This window comes from Natator depressus, chromosome 7, assembly GCF_965152275.1.
Source record: "Natator depressus isolate rNatDep1 chromosome 7, rNatDep2.hap1, whole genome shotgun sequence".
Lineage (NCBI taxonomy): Eukaryota > Metazoa > Chordata > Testudines > Cheloniidae > Natator > Natator depressus.
The window spans coordinates 51,042,246-51,069,309 of NC_134240.1; the positions used below are offsets into that span (position 1 = coordinate 51,042,246).

The following is a 27,064-nucleotide window of genomic DNA, read 5'->3' on the forward strand; positions in this document are numbered from 1 at the left end:
CAGGTCAGTGCATATGAAACTGAGGTTGTCCTTAATGTCCCTCGGGGTGGAGTGGTAGGGTAGGGATGCAGCCCCTTATGCCTTGTGGAACATTGGGGGATATCAGGAGGTGCTGCAGTGGAGTTCTCCATTGACTGCAAAGTGAGACGACCCTTGGATTGATGAACCTGTAGGTCCACAAAAGTCTGCAGCACCTGTGTTTGCTGCCAAAAAAGCCCACTGCTTCCTGGTTCATCTCCTTCTCCTTTTCCTGCTGGGACTCCTGGGCCTCTCTTTCCTTCTCCAGGCTGTCTGCAGTGTTCACCCTCCAGGTCCTGTGCTCACACTCTGATGCAGCGATGGCTTGCAGGATCTCACTGACCATGCCATCCCGGATCCTCCTTTCCCCTCAACTGGCACAGGTGTCCCACAGGTGTGGAGTGGGAAACCCGCAAGGCCACAACGGCAGCAGAGGCAGATAACCCACACAAGTACCACTGTTGATATAGTCCCAATTGGAAGTGAATGTTAGATTCAGAACTCCCTTCTCTTGTTCCCCTAAAGCTTTAAACAAGACGTGTTTGTGCTTATTGACACTTCTGCTTTGGAATGCTTCTGCATGACCCCCCACTCAGCACCAGACAAGGTGAGTACGGCCCACCAGGGGTGAGCGAAATGCGGAGGAAACTGCTTGGCTCCATGAAATCGAGTACAGGGCAATGGCATTGAATATTGGCAGTTTTCCAGACACAGTAGTGATTTTAGCCGATCTCTCACTCCTAAGGCTAAAAAAAGGTACACAGAGCACAGCTCCTGTTGGCATCACGAACCCACCCAGACCCGGACAGAATCACACAAGATTAGGGTTGGAAGAGACCTCAGGAGGCCATCTAGTCCAACCCCCTACTCAAAGCAGGGCCAACCCAACTAAATCATCCCAGCCAGGGCTTTGTCAAGCCAGGCCTTAAAAACCTCTAAGGATAGAGATTCTACCACCTCCCTAGGTAACTCATTCCACTGCTTCACCACCCTCCTAGTGAAATAGTTTTCCCTGATATCCAACCTAGACCTCCCCCACTGCAACTTGAGACCATTGCTCTTTGTTCTGTCATCTCCCACCATTGAGAACAGCCTAGCTCCATCCTCTTTGGAATCCCCTTTCATGTAGTTGAAGGGTGCTATCAAATCCCGCCTCATTCTTCTCTTCTGCAGACAAAATAAGCCCAGTTCCCTCAGCCTCTCCTCATAAGTCATGTGCTCCAGCCCCCTAATCATTTTCGTTGCCCTCCGCTGGACTCTCTCCAATTTTTCCACATCCTTTCTGCAGTAGGGGGCCCAAAATTGGACGCAACACTCCAGATGTGGCCTCACCAATGCCAAATAGAGGGGAATAATCACTTCCCTCTATCTGCTGGCAATAATCCTACTAATGCAGCCCAATATGCTGTTAGCCTTCTTGGTAACAAGGGCACGCTGTTGACTCATATCCAGCTTCTCGTCCACTGTAATCCCCAGGTCCTTTTCTGCAGAACCGCCGCTCAGCCAGTCGGTCCCCAGCCTGTAGCAGTGCATGGGATTCTTCCATCCTAAGTGCAGGACTCTGCACTTGCCCTTGTTGAACCTCATCAGATTTCTTTTGGCCCAATCCTCCAATTTGTCTAGGTCACTCTGGACCCTATCCCTACCCTCCAGCATATCTACCTCCCCCCCAAAGCTTAATTACACCCTCAGCAAGTTTGCGGAGGACATCCATCCCATCATCCAGATCATTAAATGAAGATGTTGAACAAAACCGGCCCCAGGACCAACCCCTGGGGCACTCTGCTTGATATCGGCTGCCAACTAGACATCAAGCCATTGATCACTACCCGTTGAGCCTGACGATCTAGGCAGCTTTCTATCCACCTTAAAGTCCATTCATCCAATCCATACTTCTTAAACTTCTTGGCAAGAATACTGTGGGAGACCGTATCAAAAGCTTTGCTAAAGTCAAGGTATATCACGTCCACCGCTTTCCCCATATCCACAGGGCCAGTTATCTCATCAGAGAAGGCAATCAGGTTGGTCAGGCATGACCTGCCCTTGGTGAATCCATGTTGACTGTTCCTGATCACTTTCCTGTCCTCCAAGTGCTTCAAAATGGATTCCTTTAGGACCTGCTCCATGATTTTTCCAGGGACTGAGGTGAGGCTGACCAGTCTGTAGTTCCCCAGATTCTTCTTCTTCCCTTTTTAAAACATGGGCACTATATTTGCCTTTTTCCAATAGTCCAGGACCTCCCCCGATCGCCACCAGTTTTCAAAGATAATGGCCAATGGCTCTGCAATCACATCCGCCAACTCCCTCAGGTGCACTGCATCCGGCCTCATGGACTTGTGCATGTCCAGCTTTTCTAAATAGTCCTTAACCTGTTCTTTCACCACTGAGGGCTGCTCACCTCCTCCCCATACTGTGCTGCCCAGTGCAGTAGCCTGGGAGCTGACCTGGTCTGTGAAGACTGAGGCAAATAAAGCATTGAGTACCTCAGCTTTTTCCACATCATCTGTCACTAGGTTGCCTCCCCCATTCAGTAAGGGTCCCACACTTTCCCTGACCTTTTTCATGTTGCTAACATACCTGTAGAAACCCTTCTTGTTACCCTTCACATCCCTTGCTAGCTGCAACTCCAATTGTGCTTTGGCCTTCCTGATTATATCCCTGCATGCTCTAGCAATATTTTTATGCTCCTCCTTAGTCATCTGTCCAAGTTTCCACTTCTTGTAAGATTCCTTTTTGTGTTTAAGCTCACTGAAGATTTCTCTATTAAGCCAAGCTGGTCACCTGCCATATTTGCTATTCTTTCTGCACATCGGGATGGTTTGTTCCTGCCTCCTAAATAAGGCTACTTTAAAATACAGCCATCTCTCCTGGACTCCTTGCCCCCACATATTAGCCTCCCAGGGGATCCTGCCCATCAGTTCCCTGAGGGAGTCATTCTGCTTTTCTGAAGTCCAGGGTCCGTATTCTGCTGCTCTCCTTTCTTCCTTTTGTCAGGATCCTGAACTCTATCATCTCATGGTCACTGCTGCCCAGGTTGCCACCCACTTCTACTTCCCCTACCAAATCTTCCCTGTTTGTGAGCAGCAGGTCAAGAGGAGCACAGCCCCTAGTTGGTTCCTCTAGCACTTGTACCAGAAAGTTGTCCCCAACACTGTCCAAAAACTTCCTGGATTGTCTGTGCACCGCTGTATTGCTCTCCCAGCAGATGTCAGGGTGACTGAAGTCCCCCATGAGAACCAGGGCCTGTGATTTGAAAACTTCTGTTAGTTGTCTGAAGAAAGCCTCGTCTACCTCATCCTCCTGATCTGGTGGTCTGTAACAGATGCCCACCACGACATCATCCTTGTTGCTCTCGCCTCTGAACTTAACCCAAAGACTCTCAACAGGCTTTTCTCCAGCTTCATACTAGAGCTCTGAGCAATCATACTGCTCTCTTACAGACAGTGCAACTCCTCTACCTTCTCTCCTCTACCTGTCCTTCCTGAACAGTTTAGACCCATCCATGACAGTGCTCCAGTCACGTGAGTTACCCCACCAAGTCTCTTATTCCAGCCCTCCTTGATGATCACTTTAGATAAGCTGTTACCAGCAGGAGAGTGGGGTGGGAGGAAGTTTTGTTTCATGGTCTCTGTGTGTATATAATGTCTTCTGCAGTTTCCACGATATGCTATGCATCCGATGAAGTGAGCTGTAGCTCACGAAAGCTCATGCTCAAATAAACTGGTTAGTCTCTAAGGTGCCACAAGTACTCCTTTTCTTTTTTCTTTTTACGAATACAGACTAACACGGCTGTTACTCTGAAACCAGTCACATCATAGTTCCTTGACTGTGCCAGTACTTCCAATTCTTCCTGCTTGTTTCCCAGGCTTCTTGCATTCGTGTACAGGGACCTAACATAACTAGCCGATTGCCCTACTTTCTCAATATGAATCAGGAGGCCTCCCCTGTTGCACCCTCCTCCTTGTGTTTCCTCCCAGTATCCCACTTCCCCACATACCTGAGAGCTTAGGTCTCCATCCCCCGGCAAACCTAGTTTAAAGCCCTCCTCACCAGGCTAGCAAGCCTGCCTGCAAAGATGCTCTTCCCTCTCTTCATTAGGTGGATGCCATCTCTTCCTAGCAATCCTCCTTCCTAAAACAACATGCCATGGTCGAAGAATCTAAAGCCCTCTCTCTGTTACCACCTGTGTAACCATGTATTTACTTCCACAATTTCATGGTCCCTACCTGGGTCTTTTCCTTCAACAGCAAGGATGGACGAGAAACGACTTGCACCTCAAACTCCTTTATCCTTCGTCCCAGAGCCACGTAGTCTGCAGTGACCCACTCAAGGTCATTCTTGGCAGTATCATTGGTGCCCACATGGAGAAGTAGGAAGGAGCAGCGGCCCGAGGGCTTGATCAGTCCGGGCAGACACTCCATCACATCCTGAATTCTGGCTCCAGGCAAGCAGCACACTTCAAGTTTCCCAGTCTGGACAGCAGATGGATGACTCCGTCCCCTTAGGAGGGAGTACCTGACCACCACCACCCGTCTCCTGCTCTTGGAAGTGGTGGTATGCTGCTAGCCTATGCACTACAATGGTGCCTGCTGAAGTTATTGCTGAGTGCAGTGGGAAAGTGTCCTACTGAGGAGGAAGTAATAAGGCTGTCATCCCTAGAAACCTTTGGAATAGGATTGCAGAGAGCCTCCATGGCAGTTTCACCAAGATCTCTCAGGAAGATTCAAGGAACATCCCTGTCTACATAACTGCTTCGCATGCACTCCCCCATACTCACCTCCCCTGCCTTGCTTAACTCTAGAGGGCACTGAAAAGCAGATAATAATGCTACCTCTTTGTTGCACCACGATCTCCTCTTATACAAGTAAATTAATGAAAAGTTGATAGTTGTGTCCTGTTAAGATAGGAGCAACATCAGTATACCATTGTAATGGGAAATACAATTACACTATGTGACAAGGTCGGGCCAGATGGCTACAGGAGAGTAATAGAAGGCAGATATATTAGCCCCAGGTTAAGTAGGTCCCTTTTCACTGGGTAAGGTAACAGGGAAGGTTCCAGAACAAGCAGGAACCTTCTGGAGACAATTAAGACAGACAGGCTGATTAGAATACCTGCACCCAATCAAGAAGCTGTTAGAATCAATTAAGGCAAGCTAATCAGGGCACCTGGGTTTAAAAAGGACCTCACTTCAGTTTGTGGTGTCCGTGTAAGGAGCTGGGAGCAAGAGGCACTAGGAGCTGAGAGTGAGAAAGCATACTGTTGGAGGACTGAGGAGTATCAAGCATTATCAGACACCAGGAGGAAGGTCCTATGTGAGGATAAAGAAGGTGTTGGGAGGAGGCCATGGGGAAGTAGCCCAGGGAGTTGTAGCTGTCGCACAGCTGTTCCAGGAGGCACTCTAGACAGCTGCATTCCACAGGGCCCTGGGCTGGAACCCGGAGTAGTGGGCGGGCCCGGGTTCCCCCCAAACCTCCCAACTCCTGGTCAGACACCAGGAGGGGGGGACCCGGACTGTGAGTTCACGAAAACGGCCAAACTAAGGGCTGCCGTGAAGCTCCAAGGAGAGCAAATCCGCCAATAAGCGCAAGACCCACCAATGTAGAGGAGGAACTGTGTCACAACACTTACCTGAAGTTACTTCCCCTACATCGGGCTCACCCATGCTCGAAAGCTGGGACTGTAGTGGAATCTCAAACAGGTCCTGGCATAGCTGGACCCCCCAGTTGCATGTTTTCCACCCTCTTCTTCCTCCACCTCCTCACTGTTCACGCCAGGGGCCTATGGCTCAGGCTCCTTGGAGGTATCCCTGGTAGTCTGTGGGGTGGTGATGGGGTCTCCGCATAGTATGGCATGTGGCTCTTTATAAAAGCAGCAGGTCTGCAGCTTGGCAATGGATTGGCTGTTGGCCTCCCTGGCCTTCTGATACACCTGTTGCAGTTCTTACACTTTCACACAGCATGGTGCTGGTCCCTGTCATACCCCTTCTCCTGCATCCTCCATACAATCTGCTCATGGATGTCCAGGTTCCTATTATTGGTCCGTACTTGTGCCTGTAGAGCCTCTTCTCCCCACAGGCCCAGGTGATCCAATAGCTCGTCTACTCCAATCCAGAGTGTCTGGAGCACGTAACCGGCATGGTGAGCTAGGCAGTTGCACACAATAGAGAGCTGCTCGGTGTGCTCGTCAAGCCAGATAATCAAGAAAAGACATTTCAAAAATTCACAGGGCTTTAAAGAGGTGGTGGGGAGCCTTCCAGTCTCTGTGACCCCTGGGCAGTGGAGTTCTCAATCGTGATCAGAGCGGTCAGTGTCTGGCATTGTGGGACAGCTGCTGGAGGACTGTTAGTGTTGACATAAGTCACGCAGTGTCTACATTCATGCTGCAGCCACCTCCATACATCAACCATGGCTCAGTACCCCTTGGGGAAGTGGTGGTGCTGTGTTGCTGTAACAGGGTGCTTACATCAGTAGGACACATGCTTAAGTGTAGACACATGCACAACTAGGTCAACACAAGGCAGCTTAAAAGACCCAACTTTGCATGTAGACTAGGACTTCAAGTCCAGCAGAGTAATGAACTTATGTTCCCAGGCTCATTTTTTGAAGGTGTTGTGCAGGTTTCCTTTAAGGATGAGGACTGAGAGGTCAGACATGGAGAGATCACTTTGGGAAAGGCATTCCCCACAAGTGCCAGGGTGTTTTGGTCTTAACATTTTTCTGTGTGAGTTTGCCCACACTGGTGTTGTGGGGGCATTTGATGCATGGGATGAGGTATACCCCAGGTGTGATAGACATATGTAGGACCCATGGATCCTAAAAAGTGTTATGGGGGTACTGATCATCTTAACAGTGGAGCTATGTCTGTAGGTTTTGCATCCAGTTGTTCTGCCAGAGTCTGGTGCCTCTGAGTTGGTGGGTCCTGGTCTGTGGGGAGCTTGCTTCTGATACTGCAGAGGTATTAATTGCCCACTTTGTTTAAAATGGTTTCTTGCAATGTGTTAACCCCTTATGTTTAATCTGTTCCACCTTGTATTTAGCTGCGACACTGAGGACCTTTCCCAGACCCGAAGAAGTCCTCCATGCAGTTCCAGAACTTCTCTCTTCCACCAACAGAAGCTGGTCCAGTAAAAGATATGACCTCACTCACCTTGTCTCTCTAATATCCTGGGACCAACACGGCTACAACACCACTGCAAATAAAAAATATTTTAACAAGCTAGAGGTGACTTATTGCAACCCTTGAGTGATAGGCAATTAGGAGTCACCAAGTCGCAGGAGCCCCCCACAAGCACGTACCCCTGAAGGTAGGGAGCTATCCTCAGAGTTTTAAGAGCTTTTAAAGGGGCAGACAGAGGGAAGGCAGCAGCACAAATTTCCTAGATCTTAGCCTCACTAACCCGATGATGCCAACTTACCAACACGTCTATCCCAATGTGAATAACATTCTTCAGGTAGCCCAACAGCTTGTGAGCTTTCACCAGGTCCACACTGGGCGGGTCCTGCAGGGGGCGATATCCCTCCACCGGATAAGTGCTGGAGTGTTAAGAAAAGTCTACTAGCCAGAATGCAACAGAAGACGACCTGCAACATTGGCTCTGCAAGGAGACTGCCATTCATGTGCAGTATTATACAGTCCATATATTCTCTGGTCAGAACTTGAGGCCACCCCATGCTTTCCAGTCTGTGTGCCAAGCAGGGAACTAGGGTGACCAGACAGCAAGTATGAAAAATTGGGACGGGGGTGGGTGGGTAATAGGAGCCTATATAAGAAAAACACCCCAAAATTGGGACGGTCCCTATAAAAATCAGGACATCTGGTCACCCTACAGGGAACAGACATTCCAAGAGGCCACAAGGAAGTACAAGTATTTCAGACTTTGCTCACTAAAGTACCTCTGGGATCCTCAGGCCCGAGAGCCACGCAGCTATGCGCTGCCATTCCCAACCCTCCCACCAACACATGAGGCACTTTTGCCATGCCAGAAGATACATTAGAGTGACCTCAGCCCGGAGGGGAGGATGGGAAGGGCCCGTAGCAAAGGGGGCCCACACTCCTGGCCCCCTTGGGACTTCTACACTTTGAGTAAGATACAGTGAAGGGATCTTGGCACTCAAGAGCAGTCAGCCCACAGTTGAGGCAGCATTAGACCCACTTCACTTCAGAGCAAGTGGAACACCCCCAGTACAGGAGAAGGCACTTCGTATTGCCCACCCTGCTTAGCTTCCGGCCCAAGGGATGGCGAAGAGCACATCTGAGCAGGACAAGTGAGGGCAGGATCGTGGATTGCAGAGTTTGGCCTGTGCACTCAGCACCCCTCACCCAGAATGGTCTAGGTACCGGTTGTTCTTCCCCCAGGCTTATTGTGAAAGGATATCGGAGTGGGCGGCTGCCGAAGTTAAAAGCGACTGATTCTTTGAAGGAGAGGCTGATAGCGGGGAAGTATGCCATGCCAGCTCCCCTGGTGATGTTATCGAAAGCTGTTCCCAGAGACACACCATTCCTGAAAGAAGAGAGAGCCCCCACTGGGGTTTAACCAGCCTGGAAGAGGTTAGTGGTTCATCCACCTCAGAGACCATATTTGGAGGAGGCGGCGGCAACAGACCACGGGCTTCTCTTATTTACTATGATCACACAGCGAACGGCAGATGTGCACTGGCAGATTCGGAAATCAGCACCAAGGGCCCATGAATCCACACCAGACGTGTGCTCCAGAATCTCATTCAGAAAATGTGTCTCTAGCCCTTTTAATGCTGAGGTAACCCTGAAAACATGAATGGAGTGTGAAGCAATAATGGTATCCAAGACACCACAGATAACACGCAGAGGGTGTGATTTTCCCTGTTCCTCTATGTCAGTGCCCCACGGATCTCAGATTCCTCAGCCACAGCATTCAACTTCAGCTGTGGAATTCACCTGTGCTGTATCAGGCTACCCACATCCTGTTTCCTGTCCCCCTGCCTGGCTGGGACCTGCCTGCAGCTGCCTCTTGGGCCCCAGTGTATGCTCCCTGCACAGATCTATGGTGCCAGGCAATGGGGGTCAGAGAGGTAGAACTGGAGCCAGGCAACCAGAAGTGCAGCTGGAGCAGCCAGGCAGCTGCAGATGAGCTGCTGATGCTGGCTACGAAGTGCCCCCTCTCCAACACAGATTGGCAGGGCTGGGCATAATCAGTGCTGCCAAGGCCCCTGCAGTCAACAAGCACAACAAGAACCCAGCATCAAAATCAAGCAAGTTATGTTGAAGAGGATTTTCTCCAGAGCCATGGCTGTGGACCTGGGAATGTGAGGGATGCCACAGACAGACCATGTTAGCAGTGCTATGGAATTCAGTCCCATTGTGCTACAGAGTGCTTGTGCCATGCCACCAGCATAAAGCTCACAGGACAGCTCACATGGGGCAGGGGCCTGGCCTGGGACAGGCATTGCAGGGTAAAACTTTGCTAACTTGTTTAGCAAGGAATACTGAAACGGACACACCTGGGTGAAGGACGTTCCCTCCAGTAGGGGCCCTGTGCCTACCCGGACTCCAGCAGGGCCTGGTCTGCAGATGCTGGGCACCCACAGCGCCCCTGAACTCTCAACAGCAGCCCCTCCATAGGCTTTACTTTTCAGGACCAGAAAGTGCCCTGCGCTTGGCTCACCAGGTCCAGCAGCAATGTGTTCCCATGGTGCCACTGCCAGGTGTTACAGTGGCAGTTCCCAGCAGGAGGAAGCAAACCCTGGTGCCAATGTCACCAATGGTTTCAGAGTAACAGCCATGTTAGTCTGTATTCGCAAAAAAGAAAAGGAGTACTTGTGGCACCTTAGAGACTAACTAATTTGAGCATGAGCTTTTGTGAGCTACAGCTCACTTCATCGGATGCATAAAGTGGAAAATACAGTGAGGAGATTTATATACACACAGACCATGAAAAAATGGGTGTTTATCATACACATTGTAAGGAGAGTGATCACTTAAGATGAGCTATTACCAGCAGGAGAGTGGGGTGGGGGGAGAAAAAACCTTTTGAAGTGATAATCAAGGTGGGCCATTTCCAGCACATTTCCAGGAGTTAACAAGAACGTCTGAGGAACAGTGGGGGGGGGGGGGGTAAGGGGGAGGAATAAACAAGGGGAAATAGTTTTACTTTGTATAATGACTCAACCACTCCCAGTCTCTATTCAAGCCTAAATTAATTGTATCCATGTCATAAATATAAAGGGAAGGGTAAACCCCTTTAAAATCCCTCCTGGCCAGAGGAAATCTCCTCTCACCTGTAAAGGGTTAAGAAGCTAAAGGTAACCTCGCTGGCACCTGACCAAAATGACCAATGAGGAAACAAGATACTTTAAAAAGCTGTGAGGAGGGAGAGAAACAAAGGGTATGTGTGTCTGTCTATTTTCTGTCTTTGCCGGGGATAGACCAGGAATGAAGCCTTAGAACTTTTAGTAAGTAATCTAACTAGGTACGTGTTAGATTATGATTTCTTTAAATGGCTGAGAAAAGAATTGTGCTGAATAGAATAACTATTTCTGTCTGTGTATCTTTTTTGTAACTTAAGGTTTTTGCCTAGAGGGGTTCTCTATGTTTTGAATCTAATTACCCTGTAAGGTATTTACCATCCTGATTTTACAGGGGGGATTTTTTTTTTATTTCTATTTACTTCTATTTCTATTAAAAGTCTTTTTGTAAGAAAACTGAATGCTTTTTCATTGTTCTCAGATCCAAGGGTTTGGGTCTGTGGTCACCTATGCAAATTGGTGAGGCTTTTTATCCAACATTTCCCTGGAAAGGGGGGGTGCAAGTGTTGGGAGGATTGTTCATCATTCTTAAGATCCAAGGGTCTGGGTCTGTAGTCACCTAGGCAAATTGGTGAGGCTTTTTACCAAACCTTGTCCAGGAAGTGGGGTGCAAGGTTTTGGGAAGTATTTTGGGGGGAAAGACGTGTCCAAACAGCTCTTCCCCAGTAACCAGTATTTGTTTGGTGGTGGTAGCGGCCAATCCAAGGACAAAAGGGTGGAATATTTTGTACCTTGGGGAAGTTTTGACCTAAGCTGGTAAAGATAAGCTTAGGAGGTTTTTCATGCAGGTCCCCACATCTGTACCCTAGAGTTCAGAGTGGGGGAGGAACCTTGACAATCCAATTTGCAAATTAATTCCAATTCAGCAGTCTCTCGTTGGAGCGAAATAGTGGAAAAGCAGCATCACTTGCCCCATAACATCAGCCGTGCAGAACACAATGCCATCCACAGCCTCAGAAACAACTCTGACATCATAATCAAAAAGGCTGACAAAGGAGGTGCTGTCGTCATCATGAATAGGTCAGAATATGAACAAGAGGCTGCTCGGCAGCTCTCCAACACCACTTTCTACAAGCCATTGTCCTCTGATCCCACTGAGGGTTACCAAAAGAAACGACACCATCTGCTCAAGAAACTCCCTGAAAAAGCACAAGAACAAATTCACACAGACACACCCCTGGAACCCCGACCAGGGGTATTCTATCTGCTACCCAAGATCCATAAACCTGGAAATCCTGGGCGCCCCATCATCTCAGGCATTGCCACCCTGACAGCAGGATTGTCTGGCTATGTAGACTCCCTCCTCAGGCCCTACGCTACCAGCACTCCCAGCTATCTTCGAGACACCACTGACTTCTTGAGGAAACTACAATCCATCGGTGATCTTCCTGAAAACACCATCTTGGCCACTATGGATGTAGAAGCCCTCTACACCAACATTCCACAAAAAGATGGACTACACATCTACCAATGTGATATATGCCATCATGTGCCAGCAATGCCCCTCTGCCATGTACATTGGTCAAACTGGACAGTCTCTACGTAACAGAATAAATGGACACAAATCAGATGTCAAGAATTATAACATTCATAAACCAGTCGGAGAACACTTCAATCTCTCTGGTCACTCGATTTCTGACCTAAAAGTGACTTCTTCAACAAAAAAACTTCAGAAACAGACTCCAACGAGAGACTGCTGAATTGGAATTAATTTGCAAATTGGATACAATTAACTTAGGCTTGAATAGAGACTGGGAGTGGTTGAGTCATTATACAAAGTAAAACTATTTCCCCTAGTTTATTCCTCCCCCTCCTCCACTGTTCCTCAGACGTTCTTGTTAACTCCTGGAAATGTGCTGGAAATGGCCCACCTTGATTATCACTTCAAAAGGTTTTTTCTCCCCCCACCCCACTCTCCTGCTGGTAATAGCTCATCTTAAGTGATCACTCTCCTTACAATGTGTATGATAAACACCCATTTTTTCATGGTCTGTGTGTATATAAATCTCCTCACTGTATTTTCCACTTTATGCATCCGATGAAGTGAGCTGTAGCTCACGAAAGCTTATGCTCAAATAAATTGGTTAGTCTCTAAGGTGCCACAAGTACTCCTTTTCTTAATGTTACCAATGTAATTAGGAGGGAGGGGCCATAAGCTCTTCCCATTCCAACCGGGAAGCTAAGGGCTTGTCTACAAAGCCCCCCATGTGGGCTACAGGTGTGCGAACTGCAGCATGCACTGAAGTGCTGTGATGTAACTGCACTGGACACTGCTGATGTGAACTTAGCCCTGCCATGAGTGCAGGGGACTGGACTAGATGACCTCTCGAGGTCCCTTCCAGTCCTGTGCTTTCATGATTGTATTTCACATTAACATAGTCTTGTGTGCAGAGCAAACTACGCACCTTGTACTTCATGCCGGCAGCATCCACACAGCAGCTACAGCGCAGCACTGTGGTGCACACTGCAGTTCACACACCTGCAGTCTGTTCTACTCCACAGCCTTAGAGCATCTTCTCCACAAAGCACCTGCATTCAGTCCTTGCTGCACATCAGAAACGCCCACCACTTGCTGGACTCCCCTCCTCTGGCCGGCACCCAGCAGCAACTTGCTCCACACCAGAGATTCCCATTCCCTGGAGAGAATACTGCCACGCTCCACTGGGCCTGCTGTGCCAATCAACCAGCTATCTTAGAGCCAAGCCCAGCAACCCCCAACTTGCCCTGGCCCCGGAGAAAAAGGGGGGTGAGTGTTCTGCCCACCTGCCAGCAGGTGCCTCACAGGAACAGGAGTGCAGGCTGTTACACCGTAAGTGCCCCAGAAGAGGGAGCTCATCTACCCTCCATTACACAGCTGTCTGGGCTTGAGTTTAAAGGTGACCTTTGAAGGATTTTTTTTTTTATTTTTAAATGAGGTTATCTATTGGAAAGCAGCTAAAAAGGCCAAAAGGCAGCCTGCAAGGGTTCCCCCACCAACATCCCTCCCCCAGGCTGGACGGCTGGGGGGGTCTGGGTGGTGTATTTGGAGCTCTCACCCTTTAATCAGAGGGCTGGGGATAGACTCTTTAACAAAGAGTTACTGAAGATTAATGCTGCTGTAAACTGAACAGCTGTTTGACAGTCTGACTCAACTTTCACTCTCCGGCCTCACACACTGTTATTTTACTAGCTCTCCAACCCCAGAGTCTTCCAGGCTAGACATGAACAGAATTTCTTATGGAAAACACAAGCAGAAAAAAGCATTTCTGAAGATACCTTTCAGGCTCTCTGTAGCCACCAGAGAGTGCAAAGAATAAGCCCCATTCGGAGTCTGCTTTGCAGCTCCCTTTAACAGCTAATTCCAGCGCTCTCCTACGTCTAGTTCTCTAGCTTTGTACCAGCCTTTTAGAAGTTTAAAACCAACATCTGATGCAGACTTGCCCTTTCCATTAGCACAGCCCTTCTGCTCACCACTTTGCATGCCTGCAGCAGCTCTGCATCTGTCTCACAGCTACTGCTGCAGCGGACTCCAAAGCAGCGTCTCTCCCATTCATTTAGTGGAATGGGGCAGGGGGAGTTTTCACAAGTGCAATATTGCAATGGTGCAGAACTCCATGCAGTGCCACAGACACCTGACCCAGAACCCTGAGAACCTGAGTGATTCCCCACCACGTCTAGCCTGCCTGGTGGCACTGCCCCCCTCCTGGGGGCACAGCCTGAATCCCTGGGCTGCTTTAAGCTGTCTTCACTACAAGGTTAAGCTGGCTCCCACACACACACACAAACCTCTGACCTACATATGACAGAGCTTAAGTGAGCTGTAGCTCACGAAAGCTTATGCTCAAATAAATGTGTTAGTCTCCAAGGTGCCACAAGTACTCCTTTTCTTTTTGCGGAGACTAACATGGCTGCTACTCTGAAACCCGGTCCAGCTAGCTCATCTGGGGCTATAGGCTAAAGCCCAGGTGCTGCTTTCACTTGGGCTTGTAACCCACCCAGTTTGCAGTACGGAAGCAGGTTCATGCCAATGGTACTCCAATACCTTCCCACAATTCCTCATGTGCCAAGGACAGACAAGTTCTCCCATGACTCACTGCAAAACTATCAGAGCATCTCAGCTTACTGCACTGCTAAGAATCATAAGAACCCCAGTAGTCCTAGCAACACATTTGGAGGAGTGCAGCACCAGTGTTCCCTCTAATTTTTCCCCCACGCATGTGCAGAATGAATGATGTGTCACACATCACCTCCATATTGGTGCACATAACAAAATTCATGTGGTGGGGGTGGGGCTGAGGGGTTCAGAGCGTAGGGGCTCTGGCTGGGGTTTCAGGCTTTGGGGTGAGGCCAAGGATGAGGGGCTTGGGGTTCAGGACAGGCTGCCCCAGGGCTACAGTGGGGAAAGAGGACTTCCTCGAGCTCTCTCCCCGCAGCAGCACGTGGGCTGGGGAGAATAGGCGCCTCTCCCCCAGCCACGGCAGGCCCGGGGCCTCTTCCCTGGCTGCAGCAGGCCTGGGGATGGGGGAGAAGCATCTCTCCCTGCCACCGCCCTGAGAGGTGCTTAATAGGCTGCTGTGCGGCTGCGCAGCTTAGAGGTAACTTAGGTGTGGACCCAATAACTTGACCAGGTCTTCACAGTGTGGCTCCTCACATTGGAGGGGGAGGGATAGCTCAGTGGTTTGAGCATTGGCCTGCTAAAGGCCAGGGTTGTGAGTTCAATCCTTGAGAGGGCCATTTAGGGATCTGGGGCAAAAATTGGGGATTGGTCCTGCTTTGAGCAAGGGGTTGGACTAGATGACCTCCTGAGGTCCCTTCCAACCCTGATAATCTATGATCTGGGCTAGGTTAACCCAAGCACCATTCACCTGTGTTAGCTCTGCACCAAAGATAGAGCCTTTAAGTCATGCTCAGAAGTAAACCATTTGGGTTCCATGACGATTAGGAGTATAAGTACCCTACCAATCTGCTACTTTGGCCAAGGGTTCAGCCATGGGAGTACAATATTCCTGGTGATTGCCAGGAGAAGCTCATCCAAGGCCTGGCAGCATCTGCTGAGAATAGAGGAAAGAGGAACATTTACACTAAGCAGGGCTAGTCAATGCAACAGGGGGCCCTGCAAAGATGCTTACAGGCAGAAAGCAATGGTCCCCTCATCCAGGTCTATCAGACAGCTGACGATGTCTCCTGCCGCCCAGGACTGCACAAAGAGAAGGAAAAGGTTTAGAGGCTTATCCAGGTGTTCGACCAGCTTCCCATTGGATATTCCCAAACCAGAGCAGGACCAGATACCTATCCCAGACTCTTGGACTGGGAAGAAAAGAGCTGGCCAAAACATGGGTTTTCTGGTTCATGGGAAATTTTGCATTTTTGCAATTTGGTTTCATTACAAAAAGGAATGAATCCAAATTTTTCTAAGTGTTCCATGAACCAGAAATCCCCACCCCGGCAATTCATTTCAGTAACACTGACACATTTCCAAAACAAACACTAGTGTCAGTTTAGGGAGCCCGCTGGCCATGAGTCTGGAAGCCCTGGGGGTCCCTGGCCCAGGGTAGTCCACATAGCAGTGCTCTCACAGATCCCGAGAGAGTGTCTCAGGGGCTTCCAAGCTCCTGTTTCTCAGCAGGCACTTTGGGAAGCCCTGTAAGTCTGGGCTCAATCCAAGGTTCTCAGGAGCTTCCAGGCTGCCCTAGAGCCAGACACCATGGAAAACGGGGGTCCCTCACCTCAGGGCAGTCTGTACAGTGGGACACTCTGCCTCCCAGAGCTGGTGGGGGAACACCTAGCTCCTAGGCACTGTGTCTCAGCAGCCCCCCAGAAAAGCTTGTGTCAACATCACTTGCAGAAAGCGAAGCTGGCAAGAGCCTTCCAAAGACAAAAACACACCCAAGCACCTGTGGGTGAACACTTTTCGCAAAGTGATCACTCTATATCCAACCTCTGAGTCTTCATCCTCAAACAAGCCTGCACAATTCCTTCAAAAGACAAGCCTGGGAGCTTAAATTCATAACTTTGCTAGGCTCTAAAAATCACGGACTGAATAGACACACTGGATTTATGGCTTATTACAATAATCTATAACCCACTACCAACCTCCCCCAGCTGCTCCCCATGCCCTTCCTTTCCTCCCTATGAATGGTGGGCTGTTAACAGGCCACTTCACCTTGATTGGTCCCTTGAAATGTGTTAACTGCTTCAACAATCTGTTCCACCTTGTATTTAGCTGTGGCACTTGGCGTACATTTCAGAGACCTGAGAAGCTTGTCTCAGTCTCCAACAGAAATTGGTCAATAAGAGATTACCTCACCCACCTTGTCTCCCTAAGACTGAGCCCTGCAGGCAGGCACAGCCAGGAGCATTCATTCTGACATTCCTGACAGAAATCAGAAGTTTTCAGTTTTGCAAAGAGAGCAATTTCAGTTGTTTTCCAACAACCCTTTTTTGGTCAGGTCTAGAGAGAAAAGCAAGGGACATCTCCTTCCCACAAAAGCTCACACAGCATCGTCAGCCACCTCTGCACAGTTGTGCACACAACACTCAGAGGCTCTCCTGGTTGGCCATTACTAGGTTTACATGTAGGACCGTGGCTGTGTCAGACCCATAAACCCAGCAGAATTAGCCACAGGGCAGCAGCATCGTTTAACAAGGAGCAAACCAAATGGTGCCCTCCTGAGAACAATAGCAGTACCAAGCTGGGGTTCATTCCCATGAGCAGCTGCTCAGTGAACTGAACTAGATGGCCAAGCAGCCGGGTCCGAATATGTAGGTGCTGTAAGGGTGCAGTGTGCTACCAGGAGCATAGATCAGTGATCATCAGGCTGTCTGCATCCTCGAGCTCACCTGGGGCTGGCCCCTTGTTTCGCCAAACCACTCACGAGTGTTTTACAAAGTCCAGGAAAGAGCCTTGTCAGATACAGGGAGCAAAGGGAGCCACCTACTTCCTTCCCTTTTAAAGGGAACATGGCTCTGCTAGCTCTTCTCTTCCCCTGCCCAAAGGAAAGAACAGCTCTTCCCCAGCTGGCATTCACAAAGACAATGATGGGGTTCAGTGTGGTTTGAGAGCAGCACTGCCTCTCTGGGCTCTGCTGACTGCTGCACACCCTCCTGCAGAGCCAGCTCCTCTCAACACCTCCATGTCACTGCCGATACCAATTAAGGCTTCTGCAGAACTCATCACTGCAGCTGGAGAACGCTAGACCATGCAGTCACAGTGCTCCACTAGCGACCTAACCTGTGACCTGGTGGGAAGGCCCAAAAGCAAAGGAGAGCTCCCTCTTGGCAGCCACTGAGCGCAGGCACTTACTTTACCGTAGTTGGTGGTGGTGACGTTCCACTTGCGCACTCTGTTTCCATCATATGCATACGAATCCGGAGTGTCTCCAACCCCCTCCTGCACAGAGAAGAGGCCAAGAATAGAGTCAAGCTGACTGGGCACAAGAAGCCCAGCTCAAGCACCTCACACCCAGACATCAGGAATCATAACATTCAAAAACCGGTAGGAGAACACTTCAACCTCTCTGGCCACTCAGTAAAAGATTTAAGGGTGGCAATTTTGCAACAGAAAAGCTTCAAAAACAGACTCCAACGAGAAACTGCTGAGCTTGAATTAATATGCAAAGTAGATACCATTAACTTGGGTTTGAATAGAGACTGGGAGTGGCTGGGTCATTACTCATATTGAATCTATTTCCCCATGTTAAATATCCTCACACCTTGTCAACTGTCTAAATGGACCATCTTGATTATCACTAGAAAAGTTTTTCTCCTGCTGATAATAACGCATCTTAATTAATTAGCCTCTTACAGTTGTATGGTAACTTCCACCTTCTCTCTCTCTCTCTCTCTGTCTGTGTGGTGACAAAGTTCCTCCTCTACCTTGGTGGGTCTTGCGCTTATTGGCGGATTTGCTCGCCTTGGAGCTTCACGGCAGCCCTCAACTTGGCCGTTTTTCTGAACCCACAGTCCAGGTCGACTCCTCCTGTGTCTGACCAGGAGTTGGGAGGTTTGGGGGGAACCCGGGCCCGCCCTCTACTCCGGGTTCCAGCCCAGGGCCCTGTGGAATGCAGCTGTCTAGAGTGCCTCCTGGAACAGCTGTGCGACAGCTACAACTCCCTGGGCTACTTCCCCATGGCCTCCTCCCAACACCTTCTTTATTCTCACCATAGGACCTTCCTTCTGGTGTCTGATAATGCTTGTACTCCTCAGTCCTCCAACAGTCCGCGTTCTCACTCTCAGCTCCTAGTGCCTCTTGCTCCCAGCTCCTCACACGTGCACCACAAATGTGAGATCCTTTTTAAACCCGGGTGCCCTGATTAGTCTGCCTTAATTAATTCTAACAGCTTCTTGATTGGCTGCAGGTGTTCTAATCAGCCTGTCTTGTCTCCAGAAGGTTCCTGATTGTTCTGGAACCTTCCCTGTTATCTTACCAGGGAAAAGGGACCTACTTAACCTGGGGCTAATATATCTGCCTTCTATTACTCTCCTGTAGCCATCTGACCCGACCCTGTCACTATATATCTTCTTGCTATATGTTCCATTCTATGCATCTGATGAAGTGGGCTGTAGCCCACGAAAGCTTATGTTCTAATAAATTTGTTAGTCTCTAAGGTGCCACAAGTACTCCTGTTCTCTTCACACCCAGAGGGGCAGCCACTGCAATGGAAGCGAAGCCACAAGGTAGAGAAAATGGGCTTTCTGGCGCTCAGCAGCATGCGCACTCTGCTGTGGGCAGGAGGACAGCGTTGGACCATAATTCTAGTAGTTCACACACACAGCCCCCAGATCTATGGTCACCTGTAATCCTCCCACGGCAGCAGTAGATTGCCCCCTGCACTCCCACAGCGCCTGCAAAGATCTTGTTACTCAGCGGCACTTTCACTCCCACTTCCTATGCCTTTTTACAGACCACCGCCCCACTGACCTTCAGCCCAAACAAAAGAATAGGAGCAAACCATACACCCAACACTCTAGCCAGTGAGACACCACGAGCTGCTCCCCGTCCCCCCTGCCTTGCCAATCACACATCAACATTCAAGGACACACTGAAAACAGGCAGGCCAGACTCCAAGTGAAACAAACAGCCCCCAAATGCTGGCAAGAGTTTACCAGGCTCTGCTTATGCCAGCCTGAGAAGCCACGTAGCACCTATTGGCAAGAACCATATTGAGGCCCAGATGCCACGAATGTTCCCATCAGCCCAGTATATCATGCTAACAGGGTGCCAGAGGAGAGAGCAGAAGGGAGAGCCTATGTAATCTGAGATGCAGCATTTGCTGTCCCCAGTTGTGTATCCAGCATGAGTACATAACACACAAGGGATTTGGAGGGCACCTGCACTGTACCCTAGTCTGCAATTGCAGCAGAAATAGCTTTTATGAGGTCTATTACTTCATGAAGATCTGACATTTACAGTGTGCACATGTGCTGGGAAGCAACTTTAGCGCACCAAGACAACAGAACACGCCCCCCACCTCGGCATGCAGGCCAGGAACAGGCTGCAGAGCTGTGCAGTTACAGTACCTCCTGATTAAACCTGCAGTTGAGAGTGCACCAGCCAATCTGCATGAGCCCTTGGGAGGAGATGAGCACCTCGTAGATCCATTTCCCTGGAAGAGAGGGGAGAGGAGCAGGGATGACAGAGCCAGACAGCACAAACTAAGAACTCAGTGCAGCAGAACAGCAGGCAGCGACACTGCCATTGCAGGAGAGGATGTGATGTCCAGGGGACCTTAAGGTCAAGCCCAATCCCCTCTGCCAACTCCTCCCATTTGGTATCAGACAATGGTTTGCCTCCCTTCCATCCCCACAGACCGAGTGGAAGGATTGGGGTTTTAAAAGCTTGAGGAGGCTGCAGCATATCAAACACCCTTGCCTCTCCAGCTGGGTAACCTGCAACTCCCTTCTGTCATGGCAGGCTCTCCAGCCACACCATCCGCTCACTGCACTTACCTTTATACACACAGGTCGTGGCCCTGATGGAGCCAAAGTTGCTATGGCCAATCACCTGAATGAAGGAACAAACAAAGGAGATTTGTACAGCTGAGGCAGGCCCACAGATTCCCCCAGCCCAGGCCCCACCACTGGCACTTCCCACTGCATGCAGCCCAAGTCACAGGGGACACTTTTCCATTGTAAGTCAGGGAGACAGTTGCTATCAAAGGCAACATATCAATTGCCAGGATCCCAGGGTCTTCAGCAGCAAACAGTCTGGAGCTACCTGGATTGCATACATCCCATAATGCATGGTCTTTGCAAATACATTAGGAGCTTAGTAAGAGCTCAGCAGCACCACCAGGGCCCAGCAGCAATAGCCAAGTAGATATAGTTTGTTGCAGATGCTGCTGAGAGTACAAGGAGGAGCAGGGGAGATGTTTGGATCCTAGATAAGCCATGTGAAGCTAGGATGAAGTCACAGGTTCAGTATAGCCAGCCTGGAGACCAGGACTAGGGAGTACTTACTACGGTTCCCACCCGGTTCTTTCCCGACACAGAGGAATGACAACCCATGCTCTAAGGTGCTCCTGATTTCAGGGCAGACAAGGAGGTGGGGGTTCAGGGAGCGACAGGCAATTTACACACACATCAGTTTGACAACACACTCTAGATCCACGGGAGGAGAGAGATGGGGTGGTGGCAAGCAAAGCAAGAAGGACCAAGGAGGAAGAACAAAGAGAGACTGAGACAGAGGTGTAAGCACGGGGCAAGGGACGCAAGGAGACAGTGAGGGGTAGGATTGCTGGGGCAGGTGGAGAATCTGCTAGATCCCAGCAGACTGGGCCACTTTGCTCTTTCAGTGAGTGTGCTGGGGGAGAAAAGGCTGCAGTAAGTGGAGGCAGCAGGGCTCAATGGGGGGCAGTGGGTTCAGTGAGTGGCAGGAAGCAGGGTTTATGGCCAATGGGATAGAGCAAGTGAAAGAGAAGAGAACAAGTCAGTGCAGTGATGGGGACTCCCACAGCACCATGGCAGGAGCAGAGGGAATAGGTGCTGGAAGTGAGCCAGGGAGCAAGAATGGACAACAGGCTAGTGAAGGGAAGGATGAGGGAACTGCCTGGCCCCTGCTGCCCAGAGACCTCTGGTTACCCAAAGGCCCTGCATACTGCCTTTCATTTTTGTTTGATGCTTCACTGACTTAACCTGCAGCGCCTGGGTATCACAGAATACAGGCTAAGTGCAATGCAACCTCGAGGTGACTTAAAAAAACCCAACTGAGAACCACCCCAGAATCTCAAACCTCTGGACAACAGACTATGCAATAAAACCAGAGCAGGAGCAGCTTGCCTGAAATACAGTTTGAAGGCACTGCTAGAACTCCTCCTCTTGGAGAATCTGTTTCACTCAGGAGTATTACAGCCTCCCAGAGCATCATTTAACAACACTCACCAAAATGGCGGCAGGGGGATTTGCTTTGAAGAAAATGTTGCAAGAGGACAACACAGGCCTGAAGACAGACCTTTAAATCCCCACGGGCCATTCTACACACACTGTGCCCCTTGTCACACTCACCCCAAGTAGGTCATCATCAACCAGGAGGAGTCCCTCAAAACCACTGGTGTGGTCCAACACCACAGTAGAGGGACCAAGTCGCCCCTCTAATACCTGATCTGAAATGAGAGTTGCATGAAAGCCAGTCAGAGCAGCAGAGAAAGCCACGTGGCACTTGCAGTAAAAGTGTTTTGTGGACACCATGGTATAGACTAGAGAAGAACACCTGGATTCTGCAGCTGAGGAGGAGCAGTAGAACAGAGTTATTAGTATCAGATTATCAGCACTTCCAGGAGGCAGCAGGGAAGGGGGCTCAGGATGAAACTTAAACGGAAGTTCTCAAAGCAATGCATGATGTTTTAGCCATGCAGCACCCAAGTCACATGCCCATTCTCATATAGCACCTGGAAAATTTACCCCAACAGTTTCAGTGGCTTCAAAACAGTCTGAAGGCCATCAAAGCTGAACTCCAAACCAAACATTAGACCAAACATTCCCATCTAGTGGTAGCAGGACACTTGCACAGTAGATATGGGCTCGTGACTAGATACATGAAGAGGCAAAGCATCACCTCTTATGGGCTGTGCTTTAATGACTGGGGGAGGGAACAACTGCCTCGGACCATGGCAGGTAAAAGCGTGGGGCTGAGGAAATTCAACAACAGCAGGGGAATGCATCAGAAGAATAAGCCACAGACTATCAGCAAGCCTGCTTATTCCATTGGAGAATGGGACACTCCAGCTATTCTGCAGTGTGAAGCCTCAGCAGCAAGGGCTTGCTATATCATTGCTAAGGAGATATATCCAACACGCCTGCCCAAACAAGAGTTCACTGCATAATGAGTTTATCCATTCTTTGGAGCAAGCACCCACTATCCATCTGGAAACGTGGTTGTTACAACTAAGAACTGATCTGTTGCAGGGTTAGCCCACAAGTGCTTAGAATGCAGGAGTTAAAGAGAGGATGAATCAGAACATAGGAAAGCAAGAACCAAGCTCATTTAGGAATCTGTCTCCCATGAGACTGATTTTTCTCCCAATAAGGCAGACAAGGAAGCTCCAAAAGGACCAGACACCCAATATCTCCTACCTCGACTGTCCTCTGCACCACTGTCCTCTGCCAGCAATTTGTCTAGGTGCTCCTGCAGGTTCTGGAATGTCAGTGGCTTCCTGGGAATAAAGAAGAGAGCCCTTCAGAACTCTGTGTCACCCAGGTTTAATGAGTTCACACCTTGGATGGCTTGTAAGCCAGAGCTGCCTGACTGTCCCCACCATTATCCTTTGCTGCTCTTTGTAGTAAAGCTCACAGTAAGAAGTTCCACTTTTCTGTGTTACATATCATTAACCCAAGGAACTTGAGGCAGACAGGCATGCTAGGATCAAAGGCTGAGATATGTGAATAAGAACAGTGTTTGCAGAGAGATAAGCTAAATTACCAAAGGCCCTCAACTCTTGGTGCTGATCATCAGCTGAGGTCAGAGGCAATCCTATGCGGAGTACTGTGAAACTGGCCAACTGCATTACTATTACCACAGTGCCTAGAGCCCCATTCATGGTCCAGGACCACATTGTGTTAGGTGCTGTACAAACAGAGCAAAAAGGACAATCCCTGCCCCAGAGAGCTGACAATCTAAATATAAAATGAGAAACAATGTAGACAGACAGATGGGGATGCTCAAGGAAACAATGAGACAGTATTAATGAGATAGCTTTGCGGATGTTTAAGGGGAGCTCAGCCCAAGCACAGTACAGTCCACTACCAGAGAGCACAGCAGCCTAGAAGGACTGCTTCAATATGGCAAGTTCCATTAGCCAAGAGCTCTCTTTGTCTGTACCTGAGTTGAGGTGATAATGTACTGGGATCAGACTACAGTCTTCTACTTCTCAGCTCAAGTCCAGGGAGGCAGAGAGGAGAAAACCAAACAGAAGCCAGTTTGTTGGATCAATCACCCTTTCCTGGTCTGTCAGCCCTATGTCCTTAAGGCTCCAGTCAGCAGACAAAAGCATTGGAGTTCTGAAAACTGACACGCTAGTGCAAATGGAATATTCCAAGGCATGCTGGCTGGAAAGTGTGTGGCAAAGTAACATGAGACAGTCCTCTCTCCTCCCCCCATAACTTCAGCTTACCAACAGCCAAGAGGGCCCAACGTTATTTTTAGAGGTGATGACAGATCAGATGTGAGCTTTGAATCTAAGCATAGTGGGAGGAATGTGACCCCCGGCGCCTTTTAAACACAGCCAGCCAGAAAGAGGAACATTTCACCAGAGGGGCTCCACACCATTCCAACTGCAACTGTACCCACCCCGAGCCTACAGGCTTCCAGTGGTAAAGCTTAACACAAGAGTTACACAGCAAGAGGCCCCAGGATTCTGACCCACCGAATGTGAAGCAGAACTGAAAGTATAAAAAGAATTTCAGTGCCACAGCTTGGTGTCTAGTGTTTAGCTTTACTTTTGCCCTGCACAAGCAGTTTCCTTCGGAGGACACCTAATAATAAAGATACCAAGTATCAGAGGGGTAGCTGTGTTAGTCTGTATCCACAAAAACAACAAGGAGTCTGATAGCACCTTAAAAACTAACAGTGACTTCTGAGTACCCATTCCGCTCTGTCAATCTGTTTCCTCACTTCCCCAGGTGAGTATAGTAGTTTTAAAGGGACAGGGAGTGGCTGGCTCACTACAAAAGCAATTTTCCCTCTCTTGGTATTGACACATCCTCATCAATTATTGGGAGTGGACCACATCCACCCTGACTAAATCGGCCTTCCACATTGATTCTCCACTTGTAAGTTAACTCCCTTCTCTTCATGTGCCAATAGATATTTATGCCTGTATTTGTAATTTTCACTCCATTCACCTGAAGTGGGTTTTTTACCCACGAAAGCGTATGCCCAAATAAATCTGTTCGTCTGGTGCCACCAGACTCCTGGTTGTTTTTGTGGATACAGACTAACACGGCTACCCCTCTGATACTTGGTACCATGCAAGGCACTGAATTTAGCTGTATGAAATGGAAATCCATCAACTTCATGAAAAAAAACTCACAGATACAGACAGATATCATCTTCCTCTCCAAGTGCAAACAGATGGACATCATACAAAATGGACTGAAGGTAAAAAATCCATTGCAATCGACATACTACATTGACTATGGTGAGAGATTATGCCACACACTCTCAAAGAAACTGAGGAACCACCTGATCAGCATCCTGTACAGCAAACAGAAGATCAAGAATGAGCTCCCAAAACTAGAAACTCTCATACAAAACCAACCTTCCACACAAACTTCCACATGGCTGGACTTTACAAAAACAAGCCATTTACAACGCATACTTCATATAATATCAGGGTTGGAAGGGACTTCAGGAGGTCATGTAGTCCAACCCTCTGCTCAAAGCAGAACCAATCCCCAATTTTTGCCCCAGATCCCTAAATGGCTGCCTCAAGGATTGAACTCACAACTCTCCCCCACTTCTCAACAGAGGAAAAAGGACAGTAAACTACCTAAACTCCTACATGCCACAGGGAGCTACAACAGTGGTACTCTTAACTCACCCAACAATATTGTTAATCTATCCAACCACACACATAGCCCAGCAGAAGAGTCTGTCCTATCTCAGGGACTCTCTTGCTGCCCCACGCACATGATACAGTTCTGCAGTGATCTGGAAGCCTACTTTTGCCATCTCCGACTCAAGGAATATTTTCAACACACCACTGAATAGAGCAGTGACCTACAAGAATTCTCCTACCAACACTACAAGAAGAAGAATTCTGCGTGGACTTTGCCTGACAGTCAAAATGGCAGACTGGACTTTTACATAGAGTGCTTCCGCAGAGGTGCACACGCTGAAATTGTGAACAAACAGCATCACTTGCCCCATAACCTCAGCTGTACAGAACGCAACGTCATCCACAGCCTCAGAAACAACTCTGACATTATAATCAAAAGGGCTGACAAAGGAGGTGCTGTCGTCATCATGAATAAGTCGGATTATGAACAGGAGGCTGCCAGGCAACTCTCCAACACCACATTCTACAGGCCACTATCCTCCATTCCCTCCAAGGAGTACCAAAAGAAACTACACCATCTGCTCAAGAAACTCCCTGCTACAGTACGGGAACAAATCTACAGACAACACCCCTAGAGCCCCGACCACGGGTATTCTATCTGCTACCCAAGATCCATAAACCTAGAAATCCTGGACGACCCATTATCTCAGGCATTGGCACCCTTACAGCAGGATTATCTGGCCATGTGGACTCTCTCCTCAGACCGTACACTACCAGCACTCCTAGCTATCTTCTAGACACCACCGACTTCCTGAGGAAACTACAATGCATTGGTGATCTTCCAGAAAACAACATCCTGGCCACCATGGATGTAGAAGTTCTACATACCAATATTCCACACAAGGATGGACTACAAGATGTCAGGAACAGTATCCGTGATGAGGTCATGGCATACCTGGTGGCTGAACTTTGTGACTTTGTCCTCACCCACAACCATTTCAGATTTGGGGACAACTTATACCTTCAAGTCAGCGGCACTGCTATGGGTACCCGCATGGTCCCACAGTATGCCAACATTTTTATGGCTGACTTAGAACAATGCTTCCTTGGATCTTGTCCCCAAGCGCCCCTCCTCTGCTTATGGTACATTGATGACAGCTTCATCATATGGACCCACGGGAAGGAGGCCCTTGAAGAATTCCACCTGGATTTCAACAATTTCCACCCCACTACCAACCTCAGCCTGGACCAGTCCACACAAGCGATCCAATTCCTGGACACTACCGTGCAAGTAAGTGATGGTCACATAAATACCACCTTATACCGAAAACCTACTGACCGCTATACTTACCTACATGCCTCCAGCTTCCTTCCAGGACATATCACACGGTCCACTGTCTACAGCCAAGCCCTAAGATACAACCACATTTGCTCTAATCCCTCAGACAGAGATAAACACCTACAAGATCTCTATCAAGCATTCTTAAAACTATAATACCCACCTGCTGAAGTGAAGAAACAGATTGACAGAGTGAGATGGGTACCCAGAAGTCACCTACTACAGGACAGGCCCAACAAGGAAAATAACAGACCACCAGTGGCCATCACGTACAGTCCCCAGCTAAAACCTCTCCAGAGCATTATCAATGATCTACATCCTAGCCTGCAAAACGATCCCCCACTCTCACAGGCCTTGGGAGGCAGGCCCATCCTCACTTACAGACAGCCCCCAACCTGAAGCAAATACTCACCAGCAACTACACATCACACCACATAAACACTAACCCAAGA

At 49.0% G+C, this 27,064-nt stretch overlaps 1 protein-coding gene across 4 annotated transcripts in view; it reads right to left on the reverse strand.

The window, feature by feature from the left end:
• RNF123 (ring finger protein 123) overlaps nucleotides 1–27,064 on the reverse strand; it is a 159,734-nt gene that overhangs the window by 118,463 nt on the left and 14,207 nt on the right. For all 4 annotated transcript variants that reach the window (XR_012640259.1, XM_074958387.1, XM_074958386.1 and 1 more), the window contains exons 4-11: nucleotides 22,851–22,930; nucleotides 21,783–21,880; nucleotides 20,229–20,283; nucleotides 19,800–19,885; nucleotides 17,584–17,670; nucleotides 15,410–15,477; nucleotides 8,396–8,521; nucleotides 7,436–7,550 (exon numbers count right to left, since the gene is read on the reverse strand). Coding sequence is in view for 3 of the 4 variants with exons in the window: in XM_074958387.1 (XP_074814488.1) it covers nucleotides 7,436–7,550; nucleotides 8,396–8,521; nucleotides 15,410–15,477; nucleotides 17,584–17,670; nucleotides 19,800–19,885; nucleotides 20,229–20,283; nucleotides 21,783–21,880; nucleotides 22,851–22,930 (715 nt within the window). In the remaining variant the exon portion in view is untranslated. The remainder of the gene's footprint in view (nucleotides 1–7,435; nucleotides 7,551–8,395; nucleotides 8,522–15,409; nucleotides 15,478–17,583; nucleotides 17,671–19,799; nucleotides 19,886–20,228; nucleotides 20,284–21,782; nucleotides 21,881–22,850; nucleotides 22,931–27,064) is intronic.